Source organism: Cinclus cinclus, chromosome 8 (genome assembly GCF_963662255.1).
Source record: "Cinclus cinclus chromosome 8, bCinCin1.1, whole genome shotgun sequence".
NCBI classification, from domain to species: domain Eukaryota; kingdom Metazoa; phylum Chordata; class Aves; order Passeriformes; family Cinclidae; genus Cinclus; species Cinclus cinclus.
In genome coordinates this window covers 13,021,313-13,042,713 of record NC_085053.1, presented here as the reverse complement: position 1 = coordinate 13,042,713, position 21,401 = coordinate 13,021,313, and the positions used below count along the sequence as shown (strand labels likewise).

Here is a 21,401-nt window from a genome sequence, read left to right as displayed (position 1 = left end):
TGATTTGTAGTTCATTAAAAATGCTTTCTTAATTATATTTCCAGCCAGAAAATACGCAGAGATTAAAGAGTCTATAGAGAAGTTTTGAAATCACAGGACGAATTGTAACAAGAAAGTTACACTTCAAACAGCTGACAACTGACAGCCACCACCACCTTTCTGTAATTTCAAAACTTAATTGTTGCAAAAATCGTAACTGGAAGGCGGTGTTCATTGTACAGCTATCAGTATTGCATTTTTTTTTATAGGAGTAGATATGGGAGGACTAATTAGGAAGCAAATCAATGGCATCAAACAAGTGTGAAGTTCCCCTGAGCTGTGGGGCCGGCTCAGCACGCGGGGTTCAGGGCCAAGGGCAGCCCTCGCCTGGGCTCGTAGGGGGTTGTCCTGGAAACCATGCGGATGCAGTCGATGACAGGGCACACGCTGAGGCACAGGGTGCAGCCTGTACAGCTGGCAGTGACCGTGGGCAGGTGGGTTTCGGGATCAAACTGGATCGCCTGCAACCAGGAATAAAGAGGATTGATGTCGCGCACGGGAAAGGTCAGGATCGCTCCCGCTCCGGTGCCTGCGTTTCCTGCGCTACAGCACTCAGAGACATCTTGGGGTGATTCTGCACTGCAGCTATAGCAACTGTTCCACTGGCAGGGAACAAAAACCTCCTCTCTGATACTGAAATTAGACAAGTGGGCCAAATTACACCTCGGCAAAAGCTCACGGGCCACAAGGGCTGGTTAAAAAAGGAGGAGTTTGCTCCACCGTATTTAAACTCCCAGAGGGTATTTCTACTTGATGTAAAGGAAATATTTCCTAAAATAGCAATGTGCTGGGGTTATTGGTTTAGAGGGGACACCCGTCCACACCTGTACAGCTTCAGCACAATGGCCATCACAAGGCATTCTTTTGTCTTTTACTTTCAGCACGGCATAAACAATCTAATTTAATGAGCAGCAGAGAAAAACACAGCTCATTGTGCCTCATGTGACTACTTTTCTTTGCAAATCTTTGAAAGGAGTATCAGAGTTTGGGGCAGGCAGAGGTTGCTTTAGTTCTCGTGCTCCATGCAGTGAATTCTCATTACCAATTAGGGTGATAAGTGTATTTGAATGTGAAATAACAGTTGCAGTCTCAATGATATAAGCTCCTGGTTATAATGGAAATGGCAATTAAAAGCAAAAACAAAAGCATCACACAACCGCAAAGTGTCAATATCTAAAAAGCAAGACTAGAAAAGCAAAAAAAAAAAAAATTTAAAAAAGCACCAGAAACACTGAATATCCGCTTTGAAGAGTTTAGGAGAGAAAACCAGGCCTGAAAGTTGAACTCTGGCAAAGAAACAGTGCCTTAGCAAGGCCCCCTGAGCACTGTCAGCATCTGGGGGAGGCAGGGAGGTGATGGGAATACTGGGGCTGCTGCAGGCTGGCTCCTAAGGCAGATTTGAGGCATTTGGGGGTTCAGTACTAGGAAGGCACAGAAGTTGCTGTAGCAACCATCAAGGACACGAAGTCTGTAGTAACTGCCCTGGATCTCTGAGTTTTACTTTAGCTTGAGCACAAAGAGAGCTCTGGCTTGTGAGTATTTAAAGAGGATTCCTTTCTTTCTCTCTCCCTACCAACAATGCACATCTTGAAAGGGAGTTCGAGGATGGAGAGGAAGTCAGGACTACAGTGCTGACTTTAAGGAAAGCTTTTCTGTTGGAGTCATACAAGGTGACAGCTGTGTACAGCAGCATGGATATTTCTGAAACAAAAGGAAGCATAAAGCAGATGCTGTTTTGAAGGTGAGTGGGGCGGTTGTTGATTTATTTGCAATTCTGTTCAATTAATTTCTTTTCATTTTCCCTAATTGAATAAAGAAAAAGCATTTTTCTTTTGTGCTTAGACAACCTTCTGGGGGTTTAAACTTTAGTTCTTTTGGTGCTGAATTCTTTTCCAGTTACAGAAAATAAAATGTAGTAAGTCTAAACAGTCTTCTGCTCTCTAAGGGTTATATGAAAAATATAATTCTCCTGAGAACTCTAATGTAAGGGGAAAGGTGAAGATTGCAATGTCAAGAAGAAATTTAGACAGTTAAAAGGCTACTGTAGTAATCTATTGTGGTATAAATACACCATTAATTTTCTTGTACCAGTGGATAAAATCTTTGCTCTGACATACTTGTTTCAAATGCAGTTGATTTGTAATAGAAGACTTCTTTCTGTGACTTTATGTAGTTCAAGTCATCAGACCTGTTGGTTAGGCAGAATTAAAGACAAACAAAAACTCATGGTATTCAGAGGACAGTTGGTGCTCAATTAAAGTATTTGTTTTTCACAAGCCCTTCTCAGACTTAGATGTAAGTCTTAGATGTAAGGAAACATCCATGTAGAAATTATTGCTTGCTGCATATTGGATTCCATTAAAGTTTTGATAGACTATATTTTGATTTTCTTAAAGAAAATGAGTCCTCCTGTACTGCCTTTCTTACTGCAGGCCAGTCCATCAGCTCCAGTGGACATGGCATGGAATGGTACCTAGACATGCTGATATATTTCACACAACTTGCTACCATATTGAGCAATCAGAGGAATACTTTGCTGCAACCAGGAGCCTCAACTCAAAATTTGGCCACTTTCTAGTCACAATCATTTCTGCAAGCTTTAACCTGCTGCTCTAAAACCCTGGCAGTTATCCTGGAGAAAGGATTTGTAGCTCAATCAAGATCAAAACAAAACTCCATCTGCCTGAAACCTGAATTAGTTTGGTTACTCTGAGGGCGCAAGAACTGGGTTTCTTAAAAAGCATTTGGCAATTAAGACCAGACTATGTCTCCCCACATCTCCTTGGTGAGAAGGGATGTGTTCTTCCCTTTCTATGAAAGCCATCAAGAACTACGTTTACTGCCATTCAACTTGGGGATCCTTCATTGTCTACATCTTAAAAAGAAGCCCAGTTGCAGTCAGGGCCCTGTGACAGCCCCCCAGGACCAGGCTTGTGAGCCAGAGCCTGGGAGCATGATGGGCTTTCAATTCAACATTTTAGGCATCTGTTTTTACCACCTGCTCATTAACAGAAGGTGAATTCTTTCCTCCCAGCAGCAGAAAGATAACTCATCGTGCCTTTCTTCTAATTACAGCTGTGCTCTTACCTGGTAGCCAGAATCATTACAGGTCATGTAGCATTTGCCACAGTTGATACACATTTCCTCGTCAATCAGAGCCACAACTTGCTCTGTGTTGCACAGATCACCATATGTTCCAATATACTGCAGTGCTTTTCCAATTACATCCTGGGGGGGAAAAAAAAGTTATTGACTCATTTATAAGACAACTAGGCAGCCTCTACAGCTGCACTGGAGCACTCTCTAGTATTTTAACATGGAAGATCTGGCCATGTATTTTGATGATGTTTAGGATCTTTATTAAAAATTTCCAAGAGGCTGACCTTCATACCCCTTGTAAAATACAAAGAATTTTCCATACAGGCACATTTTGAATGTAGGCAGTACTAGAAGTACACATTGTATAAAAACACATTCTACAAATAGGTTACACATTTAGCACTCAATTTTGTATGTGCTGTTGTTTCGCCATGATTGGGTGAAACTTCAAAGAACAAAATGGAATGTAAACAGGAGTGACATGATATAATCAGATCATATTTGGTCATTTCTCACTAGCACAGATTGAAGCACTCACAGCAAGGAAAGAAAAAACTGAGAGAACAATAACAGCTCTTCTCTCTTTAGCAAGATGCACAAATGACATGATCATCAGTTTATTGCAGATACTGTACAGAAGTAAGCTCTGGGTCTAATCCTGAAAGATTTGTTAACTTAACAGGCAGGAACTTGCTGCATCAACTTTACACATCAGTGCTGCAAAAGGTCTGTATCAGCACAGCATACACCAAAAAGGAAAGCACTGCTACATAAATTAAATGCAGAAATTAGTCCAACCTTGTCTTCCTAGTCTGCTAAGAACTTTCAAGCTGAGGACTACTTTCTGAAAGAATGAGGTCTACCTGGTCTTCAGCACTTGTACAATAGTGTCTTTAAGCAAAGAGACAAATTTCTTTATTCACTGGATGCAGTATTAGGATCTATGAAGTTGCTCCTAGTGAATGTTGAGGTAGAAAACTCAAACAAATCCTATGCCCAGGAAGAAGGACTGGCAAATTGTACCGTTTCCTTGTTCCAAAAACACTCTGCCAAACACCATGTTTGCTGCCATGTGAAATACCTTGGTTGCATTCATTCAATGCTAAAAGCCTTCCAGTTCTTTTCAGCAACATGCAGAGAACGTTAATGCTCTTTCAGCATAAAACAGCTATGGCACATTGCTACAGGCAGCATGATGAGCGTGGACAGATGACTGTGTGCAGGTTATCACAGCTTAATGAGTTGACACTCATCACTCGAGCTGTGCAAGCTGATTTTGTGCATGGTCCAAAATCACTGCAAATCTGAAGTGAAATCTGTTTGCTTAAACCACTGTAAAAGGTCAATTAACTCCTATGGAAGTGTTTCAGCTAATGCATTTTACTAGAATAAGACTTGAACACGAAGCCTTTTACTGTGACTCCACTGATGAACTATGGTAACTAAATCAAATGTGATCTCCTAGGAACTGCTTACACGCCCATCTTTTAATTTCCTGTTCTTACTCAGAAACATTCATGGATTTGCTGGATTTACAGTGGTTTTCAAGTGTCTGCAGTCTTCTGTGTCAGCTGAAATACTGTAGTGGTAGACTTCAGCTCCAGCTTGTTTCAACTCCCATGTAGGCTTGTCTGTTGACAAGCCTTGTCTTTTAAACCTGCTGCAAGTTTTAAAATGCACATGTCTGTGTGATCTACTGGCCCCAGCAATGCTAAGGATCCTCAAGCCTCTCTTGTATGTACACAGCCCCCAAACATTCCACAAATGCATGTTGTCTGCAAGTGATGAGCTGTGTGCTCAAGAATTTAAAGAAATGATGTAAAACCTGCACGGCATACAATTAAGTAAGTTTCTACTGCCTGCCCGTGTTGCAAAAGTATCAACAGGGGAGATGCCTGATAGTGAAGAGCTTTTCAGTCTAAAAACCCTATATGTTTAAAAAGCATAGGTAATTTTCTCAGGGAGTTTCTGGATTCACATTTGTATTCTTTAAATATTGTTTGAATGTTAACAAAACCCACAGAGCTCAAGCGGGTTGCAGAGATGTGCTACTCCAAAAACCATGAAATGGAATGTCTTGCTTATGAGAGAAGACAAAAAGAACCTTACAAGATGTTTAGCCTAGGAAGATGATGGCAGGACAGGAAATATACATCAGGGAGGAAAAAGGGCTGTTGAAGTTAAATGACAGTGTTGGCACATGAACACACAATTGTAAGCCAGCCATGAATAAATTCAAAGCTGGAAATTAGAGAAGGCTTTTTAAATGGGAAAGGAGTGAGGTGGTTAATGCCCTTCCAGGGACACAGCTGGAGGAGATGGGGGAGACAGTCCAAGGTTTAGGGCAGCATTAGATAGCTCAGGAAATGGTTGCTTGAAACAGCATGATAGAAATTGGTTTTTCCAGCCACAAACTTACAAAGGGAATAACAAAAACAATGCATAAGGCATGGTGATATCTGCATTTTTAACCAAGTCTCACTTCTCACAGCTCACAAAAATACACTTTTGGGGACTTAGGATCCCAAATAGGCAGCACGATGGCACTTTAGAGGCCTGAAAGTGATTTCAAAAGACTGTGTCAATGATTTACTGCTCATTTATACTCATTGGTGTTGTGTATTTTAATCACTTCTTTCTCTCAAGCAAAGACTGTATATTTATTCATTTGCAAAGTTTCAAGATATTATTGGCTAAAAAAGCAATGGTACTTAAAAGATGTTCTGCAGGTGCACTCTTTTACAGCATCTCAGAGCTTCTTGTTTTCATCAGATCATAAATGCTTGGAACAAAATAAACAGTGCAGCAAGAAATAATCGGCTTTCACTGTTTAAAGCAGTTTCACTCCAAAAAGCAACTGTCTAAAATGGCACTATGGGATTCCACACTTGGTATATCTCAATGGCCTCTGGATCAAATTTGCACTGTTTACAGATAATTTTTTTTTTTTTTGCCAACTGCCAGACCTGCAAACAGAAGCCAGGTTCTGAAAGTCAAGCTGTGTTCTTTCTGGCTTATGCGCTACCAGCAGCAATGGAAAAAAAACAAAAACAAAACAAAACAAACCCAAGCAGTAAAACAAACCAAAAAAACCCCCAAAAAACCTGGAAGTTAAATTTGCACCTTTGTGACAGCAGGGACCTAGAGTACTCTTTTTGATTACTGCTATGCTGTCCTCCTCTTCTCAACAAAAATGAAAAAACTGGGAAAGGAACGTAGTCCTGCAACTGGAACTGTCAGAGAATTTAGTTGCTATGGAGAGAATCAGAGCAGAATCCATCAGTTTTATGTTACTAATGAACACAGGAAAAAAATTCTTTTTGTCGCTAAGCTAAGCAGATGTGGGTTTGAGTATAGGAAGGTGAGTATAGAAGGAGAAGATCTGTTCAGCAGGATATTAGTTTTGCAATGCTACAATAGGTGCATTTTAGTGTTAATGTATCAACCATTTTATGATGATTAGCTTTTAATTAGTCATCATATTAGTAAACCTATATTTGCAAATACAATCCATGGTTCATCTCTAGTCCTTGTAGACCTGCTGTGTCCATCTTCATGCAGATGCTTTTATAAAAAAGACCACACTGTGTTCTAGAGATGATGAACATCACAGGCTCTCATTAGAAAGCCGTACACAGTGTAGGTACTGCATATCATGAAGCAAGGCAAAGGGAACACACATTAGGGAGGTACCTGCCTTACACCTGATCTTTTTTGGCAGTAAAGGTGAGGTATGGTCAGAGAGCGAGAGATGAAAAGAAGAAATGTTAGAAATAAAACTATGGATTAAAGAATAAAAAGTCACCAGGACCTAAAGGTACATGACCAAGGTCAATTTACAGTAAAGTAGCTTACAAAAATATATAAAACTAACTTTTCTTGAAAGATTACAGACTCTTTGCCAATACTTTAAAAAGGCTACTAAAAGTACTCTGAGATTTAGGGACCTCTAAGCCTTGTTTTCAGCATAACAGCTGTAGTACCAGTTAAGGTGGGACTTAGAAAGTAATTCAAATCATAGAAACATACCACATCATACAACATCCTGAGCTGGAAGGGACCCACATCACTGAGTCCAATTACTGGCTGTGCATAGGACAGTCCCAAAAAAATCACCCTGTATGCCTGTGAGTGTTGTCCACTTAAATGAACCTTTGTGAGATAATTCAATATGGTTTCTACAATGAAAATTATGCTTACTGTATTGATCACAATTTTTTATGAAGACTGTGAAGTAATAAATTTTAAAAACAACCCAAAACCCCAGTAATGTTAATGGTTGACAAAGCCTCTGACAGAGGCCTGTGACACAAGAGAGCTTGAAAATTAACTAGCCACGAATTGGCTAAACAGAGCAAAAAATAAAGGGCTGGAGTACAATGATCAATGTTCAGAAAAGGTAAAGTATTAGCAGAAAAAAGTGTCTCAATTTTCTGGTTTAGATATGCTGCTCTTTAATATGCTTGAGTGTGTTTCAGGAAAAGCTTTGAACCAGGAGACTGTAGAGTTGATACAAGTTTTTCTTTAAACTAAATTAAAAGCCAAGGAACTTGGAGGTATTTTATAAAACTAGATGAGCAGGTACTATCACAGTGAAAAAATGCAGTTCGACAAGCAGCTTATCAAAGTAAGTAACTTTTGCTGATCTTGCCAACAGATACATTCTAGATTAAAGAAAGCTGCAAGAGAAAACAGGGTAGAAGACACCACTGACAGCTCATGGGACTGATCAGAGGCAAACAAACCAGCCCTCATAAGTACTGTAGTGCTGTTGTTCTAATTAATCAGCCATGATGTGGAATACGCAGTCGTTCCAGTTCTACCAACAGAAGCACAGTGCCCTGGAGCACTGGGCAATGATTAATGGGATGAAATTTAACAAGTCCAAATGCCAGATTCTGCACTTAGGACAGAGTAACACCTGGCAGAAATATAACCAGAGCAGCTCTGCAGGAAGGGGTCTGGGGGTGCTTGTGGACACAGCTCAGTGTGGGTCAGCATTGTGCCTGGACAGCCCAGAGGGCAAAACCATGTCCTGGGGTGCAGCAAACATGACACAAGTGGCCAAAAGAGGGACAATCCCACTGTGTGCAGCACTGCCGGGGCCTCACCTGGCAGGTGAGGTGTGAAGGTACTCGAGTGCATCCAGAGCAGGGCAACAAAGCTGGGGAAAGGGCAGGAATGTCCTGTGAGGAGCAGCAAAGGACTTTGGGCTTGTCTAGTTTGTAGTTTCCTGAGTGGGGGAAATGAAGAGAGAGCTGGTGATCTCTTCTCCCTGTTATTCAGTGGTTGGATATGCAGGAAGGGTTCCAAGCTGTGCCAGGCGAGGTTCACACTGGACAGCAGGAAGCATTTCTTTACTGAGAGGCTGGTCATGCACTGGAACAGATCTCCTAGAGAGGTGGTCAAAGTCTATCAGTGTTTAAGAGGCATTTGGACAAATGCCCTTTACAATATGCTTTGTCTTTTGGTCAGTCCTGAAGTGGTCAGGCAGTTGGACTAGGTGGTCATTGTTGGTGCCTTCCAATTGAAATTATTTTTTTCTATTCTACTCTATTTCTGAGCCACTTGAGGCACTCCTCCTGCCACAGTCAGAGGAGGGAAAGAGGAAGTTTGGATTTCTAGGATTTTTCCTCCTATCTAAAGACTAAAATTTACTTAACCAATATGTATGAGAATATTCTCGAGAAGAGAAGAGAAGAGAAGAGAAGAGAAGAGAAGAGAAGAGAAGAGAAGAGAAGAGAAGAGAGAAGAGAAGAGAAGAGAAGAGAAGAGAAGAGAAGAGAAGAGAAGAGAAGAGAAGAGAAGAGAAGAGAAGAGAAGAGAAGAGAAGAGAAGAGAAGAGAGAAGAGAGTATAATGGGCTATTGCAGGGGAGATGGTTTCTGTGATTAATGTTGGAGTGTGTACTTGGGAGAAGCAGCGTTAGAGTCCCATAAATTAGGGGACACACATACACAGTTCCACCTGAAATATGCAACATCTCCACATTTATGATGAAGATTACAATGTGGTCTTTTCCAGGCAGGCAAGCACAAGGTAAAACTACTCATATTAAACACACAGATACATGCCAGGAAGGATCCAAATGGTACAAAATAGTTGTGGAAAAGAGAGCTGTCCTTACCTCAATATTCCTCACCTCTCAAGAGGCTTTTAGAGATTTAGCACAGCACTGGACTAAATGTGGCTAATGCTTCTCGAAGTGATGGCTTTTAGATGAGTGCTTACACATCAGCAAAAAAAGACTTGCATATATGTATGTGAAAAAGATAATGTAAATATATTTGTACAAAGAAGGGTGAAAAAAAATTTCAAACACAAGGAATTTAAGTTTGAGGATCTCTGTGGATGTTTCTTCCAGCAGGTGGAAAGCATGTCATGCTCTAGCTAAGAGAACTGTGCCAGAATGTTTGAACTACCAAACAATCTTTACAGCAAGGCTTCCAGAATAAAAAAAACCGAGGAAATAAAATAAGCAGATAAATGGTGACTGAATATTGTGGTATGGGCCCCGAAGGACAAAGAACTAAATTATTAGGAAGAAAAATACAGGAACATATAAAGAAAGAAATTAAAGCAATAAGGAAGCAACCTGAGGTAGGCAAATACATCTGTGAGAGCTGTACAAAACTGCAACTGAAAAGATCCAGGGCACATACCCACAATTTCTAATATTACAGACAAGTGAAAAAAGAATAAACAACTCTGCCAAATATCAATATATGCAGTTTCAATTAATACTGAAAACCAGAGAAAATAAAGAGAAAAGCCATGGGAAAAGACATCCAAAAGTAAATTAGATTTTGGATAATCACAGAGGGGTTTTAAATTGACAAAAAAATGGTAATTTGACAGCATGTGGAATTTATGTAAGTGTTGGAATTTACATATCACCAACCCAACAGACAATTAGACAGATGAGGAAATTTTGGGGAGGCATCAGGAAATCTGTAGCAACCCCCCAAAAATCCAACCAGACAATATAGGGGTCATAGCTCTTTCAAGGGCACCTATCTCTCCTTTAGGTACAGGAATGGGGTCTAGAGTTCCTCCAGAGCACTTTTTTTCAGGCTCAACAATCTCAAGTCTCTCAGTCTGTCTGCATAGGAAAGTTGCTCCTGCTGTTTGATCATCTTGGTCGATCTGTGAGGGCTTCCTTGTTGTGTGTGTTTGTCCAGGAACTTATGTACATCTCTGCAGGCCTCTGGGAAATCCTCCCTGACTTCCTCATTGTTGGGGTACCTCACTCCTGAGCTTGGAAGAGGTCAGTCTTGGATATTACCAGCTTGCTCGGGCCCGTCTTCCCTCCAGGGATTTATTTCACGGTCCTCTATCAAGCAGATCCCTCAAGAGGCCATATTCTCACTCCTCCCTGTGACTGAAATTGCTGGTTTTTTCCCTTTTAACATACATTGTCGCAGAGGCTCTGCTGCTGGGCTTGCCCTTGGCCAGCGGTGGGTCTGTCCTGCAGCTGCTGCCAGGGGCTCTGCCCGGCCCTGGGCAGCTCCCAGCAGCTTCTCAGAAGCCACCCCTGAGCCCCACCTCTGTCAAAGCTTGCCATGCAAACCCAGTGCAACACCTCTCACTGCTGGTTTTGTTATTTTGGTGAGAACATTCCCTGAGAGAGAGAGGGTCAGACTGAAACACTGCCAGGAGCCAGCTTTGGCAAAGCCTGTCTTCTTGGAATACCTTCACTGCATTTAAGCAAAGGGGTGAGGAAGATGATACCCTGATTTGTCTGGCTGAGAAGCTCCTCAGACACCACTCAGAGGTGCTCAATATCTGTGTAAAGAAATGTTTCTGTCTGGGGGAATTCATTTTCCTCTTCCCTGCAGTGGGCTCTTTTTTCTTCTTTTTAATATATCTCCAACTACTTGGATCTCTTTTTGCTTTTCTACTTGGAGTTAGGCATCATAAATTATTGACTTCATTTTTTTTTTTTTTCCCCCTAGTGTTCATGTCTGTTTTTCCCTCTTGATAAACTTTTCCCTTCATTCAGTTTATTTGCTTTTGGGTGGTTATCAGATTTTTGGTTTTCTGCTGTTTTCAGAAGCAAGCCATCTCATTGCAAATGCAGTTATTGGCTGTTGCTTCTTCTTTCTCTTTTTCCCTACATCAATACTCTCCCTGCAAGGAGAACAGAACCATGAAACCTCTGAGGTCAAGCAGGCTTTGAAAATGCTCATCATGGTGAGAAAAAAAGAGTAGATAGCTGTTCTTTGCACCTTTTTGTATTTATATATAGAAGGGAACCTCAGCACAAGGGGAGGGGAGGGATTTTCAAAAGCATGACATAAACCAAAATAAAAAATCCAAAAACCTGACAGAGGTCTATAGAAGTGGCAAACTAATTAACTTAAACAGAAAGACAATTCAAAATTTCTCCTTATCTAGTTCTGCCATCCTACCAGTTAGCTTGGAATACTGGATGTATTGGTAAACTGCAAAATTCCCTTGGAATTATGTGGTTTTCTGAGCCACAGCTCATGTTCCGTTTTATGCTTGGCTTTATTTTTTCAAGAATTCTTATATGTCTGATAATGTAGATATCTGATATTTTCTCATATATGAAGAAGAAAATCAACAAGGTCAACAGATAAAATTGTCATATTACTTTATAAATGGTCTACATGAGAACCCTGATTTAAAAAAATATATATTTTTCCTATTCAGATTTGAAGCTTAAGTAAGCTCTGAAGTGAACACCTAGAATAATTAGCTCATGCCGTTCCATTTTATTGATATTTATTGACTACCTAAGGGAAGGGAAAAGCTTCAATGTATGGATTATGCAGCAGATAGGGGTCACAGGTTTTATTTTTACCTTGACATTTACTCTTTGTAGATGGTGGATCAGCTACTAAGACAAACATTCTCCAGTTTTAAAAGTTCAATCCCTAAACCTATGACACAGCTTTTATATGTACTGAACACCAGCCTTTGGCATTGATCCTACATGAGGGATGGAGGCATTTAGCACAGTGCAAGTAATCAAAAGGTATCATGCAAAACAGCTCATACTGTAGCATTCAAACTGAAAGAAATTCTAAACAGCTCTGCTTTGTTCTTCAAGGCATTACCCCTGCTTCATCTGCAACTACTGTTCCATTGCCTGAATATCTTCATTCTGAAAAATGACATTAGGGGAATACCTATACATGTACATCACAAATGATTTCCCATCAATTTTGGATAAAAGCTAGAAAGTCTGCATAAAGAGTTGTCTTTGATGCCCTCTAACAAGCTTAAAAGCAGTAATAACCAACTCAAACTGCTAGAAATGACTGTGCATGTCAACTGCCTATCACTCCTTATGCATGTATTTTTGTTACCTTGATTGCTGGAATGGGCTTCTTCGGAATGAAGTGGTTTTTCTCGGGCAGCTCAGCAGCCATGTTCTGTGCCTTCAGTTTGATCTTGTTCTCAGCTATTATCTTTTTGCGTTGCTCCAGGTAAGGCCCAAAACTGGGCAGTTTCTGAAACAAAAATCAGTAAACAGGATTATGCTTAGTAAGCAGGTGTAGTAAACAGATGAGTCTGACCTAAGGGTGAGACCTCCAGTCCACGCTGACTGTAACTTGCATCTTATTCAGGAAGCTGAAATTGAAATCAGTAAGACTGCACCAGAGTGAGAAGTGAATAAAAATCAAATATGAACATTGGGATCTGACTTGGAAATATATACTGAATATTAAAATATTAATATCTCACAGCAGAAAAATAGCTGAATTGCAGGTCAGCATCCAAGAGTCTATTATTTCCCCATTGCATACTTGCTTATATATAAAAATGTATCATGTTAAATAATTCAAATGCTAACTTTATTTCTGTTTCATTTTATACTATGTGGAAAGGTATCATAAAATTATCAGTTTACATAGAATGGCTCCACCAGTATTTAAGATTATTTGTACCAATATCTGAATAAATCAATACATATTTTTAAAGCTTATAAACATGTATTTGTCAGTGTGATAACAGAAGGCTGTTTTGACCTGTCAAAGTAAGGCTAACAAACACCAAATGAATTGAAATACATTATAATCTCCTAATTTTCCTCTACGTCCCACTTGCGATCTTTTCTGCAACATTTAGTCCTTGAACCTTGAACTAATTAAGCAAACTCTAGATGAAGATTTCACTGAATTGCAAAACTCATGTCTCACCCAAGAACATGAAAGAGATGGATCAGATCTCCTAAAACACTCATCTTCCTGGAAAAAAAAAAATCGTCTTTTTGCTTACCTGGAAGAGATATGGACAACTGTAGAGTGCCACAATCACAGATTTACGTGAGCAAAAAATAATAGAAAAATGGACTTTTGCTTGATGCAATAGACTGCGTGCCCTTCCTCCCCTGAAACTAGTTCCTTATTCTGCAGAAGTATTTTATCCACCTAACTCAAGCCTGTTCAGAAGCTACAGCAGTACTGCAGAAAGCAGCAGGTAGTAACAGGGGATACATAGCCTGAGCAGCTGCTGGCATTAATTCACGCTAATAATACAACCTCAAAGAGCATATCGAACAAGATACAGCACTGCTGTGCTTATCAATTTTTAAAGAGGAAATTTCAATGTGAATTTTAAACCCCAGATTATTAAAAAATTTACAAATTATTATTTTTTAAAATGAAGTAAATCCAGTAGAGGTTACCCTGCTCTTCTGCTAATCCTTAGGAGAACAATTCCTCAATGATCTCCGTCAGTCACAATACCCAACCTTGGAACCTCAGGCTCCTTGCTACGCCAAACAAAAGCTTTCTTGGCTGCTGCTTTTGGGCACTCTGAGCATACAGCCAGAGGGGGAGATCATTGAAATGCTCCCCTGCTTCCAAGATTTGGTTTGTGGTCTCAACACATTTTTAACCACAAGCCAGCTCCAGCCTCGCCATGTCCAGGAGCTCTCCAGAGGTGCCTTCCTCTGGGACTGAACCCTGCTCTGGGTCACAGCCACAGCCTGGCCAGAAGCAAGGCAGGGCTGGGGGTGCTGCAGACCCCACCTGTCCCAAATGTAGAGGCAGCCTGAGTCTGTCTGCTGGCAGAGAGCTCTTATTTTGTCTGTTCAATGGGAACTTTGCTCCTTCATGTTATGTTCAAGGGCTTCCTTATGGGCAGAAAACTTCCCCTTCTGTGGAGCTGCTATACATGAATTGCTATAGGGCACCTTATAATCAGGCTTTGAGAATTCCAGCAAACAGCAGTAAGGTGGTGGCCTTTCATACATGAAGTCAAATAAGGCAGCAAAAGCAGAATTATTTTAAACAGCAACATGAGTAGAAGGATGAATTTGTCTAATTCCAATCTAATCAATAGGTTCTAAAGCACACACATTCTCTATATGACACACACGTTCTATTGACACACTCTATATTCACACACATTCTCTATATGACTTTCAGAAAACCTAAAACTTTTTGCAGAATTCTAAAAATTATAAATTTGGATAAAAAGCATTCTTGCATGTCTGTGAATTAGAAACATACTTTTGGCTACGAATTAGTAGTACCTATGTCACTGAGGAACTCTTTCCTCTCCATAATTTATGTGCTGATGCCAACAACTTTGGTTTGAGAGGGCAGGAGAACTGATGACAAAGTGTTTTTGGATTCTTTCCTGTCTGGCCAGGAATTGAATTGCTGACTTTGAGAGTAGGTAGCAAAGCTAATTTTGCTGAGGTTTTAACTGAAGCAGTAGAGAGAGGAGACAGTTGTTCACAGCTTGACTGATTGAAGATCATCTTTGGGAACAACAGCCAAATCTTTGCAGAATAAACCCTTTACTTTTCTATTCTCTTAACATACGCCACATCTCCCAATTTCTGGTGACAGAAACACTAAGAATATTGCAATTAAATAGTTTATCTAAGGAAAAGTGTGGAAAAAGAATCTATTTTTGTGTATAGGTGAGGAGTGAATTACAAAGGTTAATTAATTTTCATGGTTCTGAGATGGAAATATTTAGACTTTTGTATCCAGCATAGCTCCTAGCTGGAATATACAGCAGGCATTTTGAGAAGTGTGCAATGCCTTCATTTCCATAATTCTGATGTTTTGTAATGACATGCATGCAGTTAAATTAAAACATATAATCCACATATTTTAAAAGTAAATTACTATTAATCTAGACAACTGACATCCAACTTTCATATTTCCTGTGCACTGCTGTTTTCCAATCAATAATTTGGCTAAATGGAATTTAAAATAATTAAGGCAACCCATAGGTCTTGGTCCAGGCTTGGGCACATACATAATGAGCTTCCAGTGACTTCACAGAAGGTGCTTGTGTGCCCATACAAATGGCCTGGCTATTCTGCATTTGGGGTCTAATAGTTCACAAGCAGCCAAGCCAAATTTCATTAAACAACACTGAAAAGCAGCAATCTTTTCTATAGCAATAAATAATACATGAAAATGTAGCCTCAGGAGCTTAGGAAGGACTTATTGATGGTTCCCCTTATGAGTAATGCACAGTAACATGGAATGCTGAGGAGACTGCTTATTGTTCAGAGCTGCAATTTCAAACATTTTACAGTCAAAGGCCATATGAAATGGCAAAAAAAAAATTAATGAAGTGTGTTACTGGATATAGCAAAGGTGGAAAAATGTTGAAATAACTGCAGAAGAGATGGATACTGAAGAGACTTTAAAATTAAATCACCTCTAATCATTGTAGGGGACAACTTCCTAAGCACAAGGGAGATTTAACAACAAAATTCCCAATGAAAGCACAAGCACAGAGCTTGGTGTGTTCAACTCTGTTTGCCTTTGAAATCTTTATACAGTACTTCTATTTTTTAAATTTCCAGATATCACAGCATCACTAAACTCTCCATACATTGGTATCTTTGTCATATCAACATCTGCCTAGAAAAAACAATTAATATGAATATGTGGAGCATAGCAAGTGCTTACAAGATTGCAACGAGCAGAGTAATTAGATAATTCTTGTCTACTTATATATCTGTATCAGTGATGTCTATAGCTGCATTATTTGTATCCATCTGTCTCTATATAAACATAATTCAATGTGTGTCTGCTGGAGGGATAACGTCAAGAATGGAGTCTAAATAAATATATTAAGTGGAATTATTTCATTGTTTATAATTGCATTATCACAAAACTTCAAGCTTGAAATATTTTGCTGGAGTATTTTAAAGAAAGAAAACAAAAATCCAAATCCTCCCCCCACTTCTGCTTCAAAAAGCTGCCTTTTAACCAATGAACTGCATAAATCTTCAGCAACATTGTGATTTTTGTTTCACTACTTTCTCCAGAGATTCATCATTGATGAATTTGTTCTTACCAAAAAACCTAAATCCTGCTCATTTAAAGATAACAGTATCTTCCACTAAACCCGTCTCTCTTCAGATATAAAAAGGTATTACCCTGCCAACAGAGAACTGACAACTTAATGAATCAACAATGAAACCTTAAGCCAAAGAGCTTTAAGGTGAGTAAGTCTGTTTTGATTATAATTTATTCACAGATCAATCTAAAGGTAATTGAGCATATTATGAACTAAAAAAGGTGTTTGTTTCCTAATGGCTAAAGGTGGAGAGAATCCTCCAGATTGCTGCAGTTTTTGTGGGCACACCAGCAAGCAGCCTAAGCAGCAGAACAGGCTGGTGAACAGGGCAGGGCAATTAGGCATCAGATGACTCAGACTTTATTTCTAACTTGGAAGCTGATCTGATCCTTACTCTGGGAAAATCCATGTATGTCTCCACGATGTAGCTGTGGGTTGCTTATTTGGGATGAGTCTGCTCCTAAGGGGCTGGATGCCATCTACTGTTAGAAGACAGATTTCAGCTGGGTTTGCATGGCAAGGTTCTGGTAGTGGTGGGCTACAGGGGTTCTGGGAGAGGCATCTCCTGTGTCTGACTGAGCCAAGGGCAGCTGTCTCCAAGAGGGACCTGCTGCTGGCCAGGGCAGAGCCCAGCAGGAATGGTGGGAGTGCCTCTGGGTTAACACAAATACCTCACTAGCAGAAGGAATACAGGGGAAAATGTGGGGCTGCTACTGAATGGAAAAAGGAACCTTGCAAGGGTTTGCAGAGGAGGCTGAGATACTGAACACCTTAGCAGTCTTCACTTCCAAATCCAGCCCTCAGGAATCCTTGACCCATGAGAGCAGGGAGAACATCTGGAGAAAGAAAAACTTCTCCTTAGTAAAGGAGGATTGGGTTAGAGATCATTTAGTCAAATTTGACATCCACAAGTCCAAGGACTCTGATGGGATGCACCCACAAGTATTGAGGAACTAACAGAGGTCATTGCCATCTCCATCATCTTTCAAAGGTCATGGAAGCCAGGAGAGACACCTGGGAACTGGGAGAAAGCAAATGTCACACCAGTCCTCAAAAAGGACAAGGAGCACACAAGAAACAAGCAGCTGCTCAGCCTCATCTCAAACCCTGGAAAGACAATGGAATGGCTGGTCCTGGAGGCCATCTCTAGGTAAGGGGAAGACAAGAAGGTCATCAGGACTAGACAGCATGGGTTCACCAAAGGAAAATCATGATTAACCAACCTGATTGCCATGGCCCACAATCCTTTTATTATATTTTCTATCCTCTGTCCAGTTGAGGAGGGCGGGTGATAGAGCAGCTTTGGTGGGCACCTAACATCCAGCCAGGGTCAGCTCACCATGCACAGTTAAGTGTCATCATAAACCAAAAATAAGCAAAAGCCTCCTACAGTACTCAGTGGATTTGAAGTGTATGCTGATGAGATGGCAGCAAAAAGAACACTGGCACACAGTAATTTTAACTAAAGGATGATCAGGGAAAAGTGGTCACAAGGTAAAGGAAGAACTTGCATAAATAATTCTAGGGATCACTGGCTAATGGACATTTTGGGTAGCAGTATCATTTAGTGAGGAGGCAACATATTTTAAAAATACTGTTTCTCTCATGTGTGAATTTCCCACATTGAATGTAATGGTCTCATTCCCTTTATACTTGAGTGCTGTCTCCAGACAAAGGTCTGAAGGTGTGTATGTGTTCATTCTCCAGCACGTCTTTTGCACTTTCAGCATGTAAACAATTTTAAGTGACACAGTGTCCCTCATGAACCCGGAAATAAAACTGAAGCCACATTGTCTTATTTCAGGTACTTTATGTTTTTGAATTGTGGACGTCTCTACTTGCACATAGCAAAAATAGGTGAGAACAAGAATAAAGACTGAAAAATACCTGACAAATTGAACTGCTTAAAGAGAATACTTCTTAAAGAGAATACAAATTGCACTGCTGAAATATTCTGTACTGGTTGCAGTAGATGCATCAAACAAAGTTCCAGATATTTAACAACTACGTTAACTGATGGATAATTGTCACAGCAAAACTTAGCCACACAGTGGCAAGCACTAACATGTTTTAGAAATCAAACAAGAGGAGACTCTTCTCTATGTTTTGTTTTTCTGAATAGATCTTTCTCTGAAATCTCTTAACCAACCAATTTCCCTCAGAGGACAGAATAAAGAAGAAGAAAATACAAATTGCCTAAATGATTGGAAAGAGAAATTTGCTCAATGACCTTGGTAGAATCACGGAGTGGTTGAGATTGGAAAGGACATCTTGAGGTCATCCAGTCCAACTCCCTGGTCAGAGCAGCCTCAGCTACAGCAGGTTTCACCACTTTGTCTATGGGAGGGAGTATTGAAAACCTTGCTAAAGCTAACACCTACTGCACTCTAATCTACCAAGTCAGTCATTTTCCCCTCCATAAATCCATGCTGACTACTCCTGTCCTATGAAGAATAGCTGATCTGTGGTTGGTTTTACTATCCTCCCCAAATGCCACTTTCTTCTGTAAATGAGCAGAAAAGCTGGGCTTCATCCCTTTCCTGCCTTGGTGGGACTACATCTGGGAAGGTTTCACACTGGCTTCAGAGAATTGGGGAGACAAACAGCAAGGCAGGTGAAACCTAAGAGTGAAACACCTTGGGAGGCTACGCAGCCAAGTGACTACCTCAGACACAGTTAAAGGTGTGAAGATTGCAGACAGGAATTAATAGTTTTAAGGAGAGTAAAATACGTGAAGCAGGATCTCTGAACATGGGAGCATTGTACGGAAAGGCAGTAAGATAAGGGAAACATTAACATTTAAGTGAGGCAGACAGATGCCCTGCCCAGGAGCTACAAGAATTTAAATCAGGTTTGTATAGGTAATTTTATATGTCCTAAGTATAAAGGTTTTAGTAACGCTTAACCTCCATTTATTCATGGAAAACTTCTGTATATGATGTATAAAGTTTTCCAGAGAAAGCAGTTTCAATTTTAATCTTTTTTTCCCCCACTTGATTCTGAATCCTGATTTGTTTTTTTCTGAAGTCTGATGTGCTCAAAATGGCTGCCTATAATTGAATCCTTATTGCATACTGCATGTATATGTAATACTTGCACGTCCATACTTTACACTGTGCTACAATTTCCAAGCAGTGGTCTGCCTCCATCCTCTTGCAACTTTACTACTACTACAACAACAACAACAACAACAACAACAACAACAACAACAACAACAACAACAACAACAACAACAACAGAAAGATTACTATAAAGTGTCCTGAAATAGTATCTGCTTTCTTCTTTGTTCTCAGAGAATACAATGAAACATGACTCCAACATTTCCAGAGAGAAAGAAAACACAAGGTCCCAGTAACAAGAGCAGCAGCAGTAACAACAAAATCTTGTCACAATGTCAAGGTAGCTTGTGTTCCTTCTGGGAAAATAAAAAAAGAAAACAAAAAAACAAACCAATAATAACACCAACAGCTGAATTCTGTTCCTCTGAAGGTGGGAAATAACATGCATTTTCATATTCATAGATATATGGAGAGAATATTTTGCACAAGCTTTTCCCATGGGTAAACTGCTTAACTAATGAAAACTGTGTATGGCAATGGAGGAAGTGTAGCTGTGAATTCCTGTTCTGTTAGACATCCTTATTCTTTCAGGCATTCAAAGCTAAATCCTCCTATATGGCTGCTTTTCTCTGTGTCAGTCCCATACTCCACGTGGTCAGAGCGTATCCAGCTGGAACCGGGGTTCACCTTCCGCAGGGAGTCCTGCAAGAGTCCTCCCCACAGCACGTAGGCAGGACAGTGTCATGCAGAGGATGGGATACTTCACCCTATGTAGTTTTCACCTGACAGAGAGTTTCTTGGGCCAACATCAGTTGTTGCAGCTCCCGGAGCTTCTACAGTTGCATTAGCAAGAGGCCACAAGGACTTTGTCCCTTGTGTTAAAGGGTTCTCATGGCTCTGTTTCATAGAGCTGAGACATTTCTGTTATCAGTACCTTTAATGATGTGGGAATGCCATCAAAATAAAGAACAGAACAGAACAATTATTCAGAAAAAAAATGAACTCGGCCTTTCAGTTATTTTCTTTTTTTTTTTTCTTGGAACTTTTATTTGCTTGGTAAACAGCACTGTCTCAGTAATCTGCAATTACTGCCCATATACTTACTTATTCTCTAAGGTCTGCTGCAAACAGTGTGTGTATATACCATTGCATTTAGTTACTCAACTACTCTGTCAGCTCTTTAAACCATGATTATTTAAAGTGGGTGAGCTCACCCCCAGCCCTTCAGTAACTCTGAGACTAAACAGAACAATAATGTGTGTTCTAGGAAAACACATTGCAGTGACCTCACCATGAGACATACAGTGCCATACTTCAATGTGCAGATAAAAACACTATTCAAAATAACAATTATTTCTTCTTCTGTAATTTTTCTAACACTGCCACAATTTTCTCTTCTAGCTCCAAATCAGAAATGAAATATTCTTCATGTTCTAACTCAAATGTTTGGTTTATATACACCAAGTGAGGGAAAAGATTTTAGGATTATAGGCTTACCACAGTGATGCAACAACTTACATTCTACAAATGTACTGAAGTCATGAAATATTCATCAATAAAACAAAAAAGAGTTAATATTTGAAGCAAGCTTAGACATTTACAATCAAAAGCCAGGATGACATAGATGATAAAGAAAATGTTACCTTCTGGGGTAAAGAAAAGAAGATACTGATACACATTACTGTGCTACTTCATGAACATCTGGCAGTCTGTCACTTAATAGACAACAACATCTTCTCTAAACAGAAGAGACTTGAATTCATCAGGGATTCCTGTAGTACAGTATGTGCTTAACTTAAGTACCTGCTTTCTGTGATTTCCATAGATTACCATATTCATGACACTGTGGAGTGAAAGCATTCTTCTCACTCTCTAACCAGAACATGGAAAAGAAATT

At 40.0% G+C, this 21,401-nt stretch overlaps 1 protein-coding gene across 1 annotated transcript in view; it reads right to left on the bottom strand.

Moving 5' to 3' along the window:
• Positions 1-329: 329 nt before the first annotated feature.
• The window catches only part of DPYD (dihydropyrimidine dehydrogenase), a 318,409-nt gene continuing 297,337 nt past the window's right edge, over positions 330-21,401 (bottom strand). Inside the window, exons 20-22 of the mRNA XM_062497926.1 lie at positions 12,473-12,616; positions 3,127-3,267; positions 330-500 (exon numbers count right to left, since the gene is read on the bottom strand). Coding sequence (XP_062353910.1) covers positions 330-500; positions 3,127-3,267; positions 12,473-12,616 — 456 coding nt within the window. The remainder of the gene's footprint in view (positions 501-3,126; positions 3,268-12,472; positions 12,617-21,401) is intronic.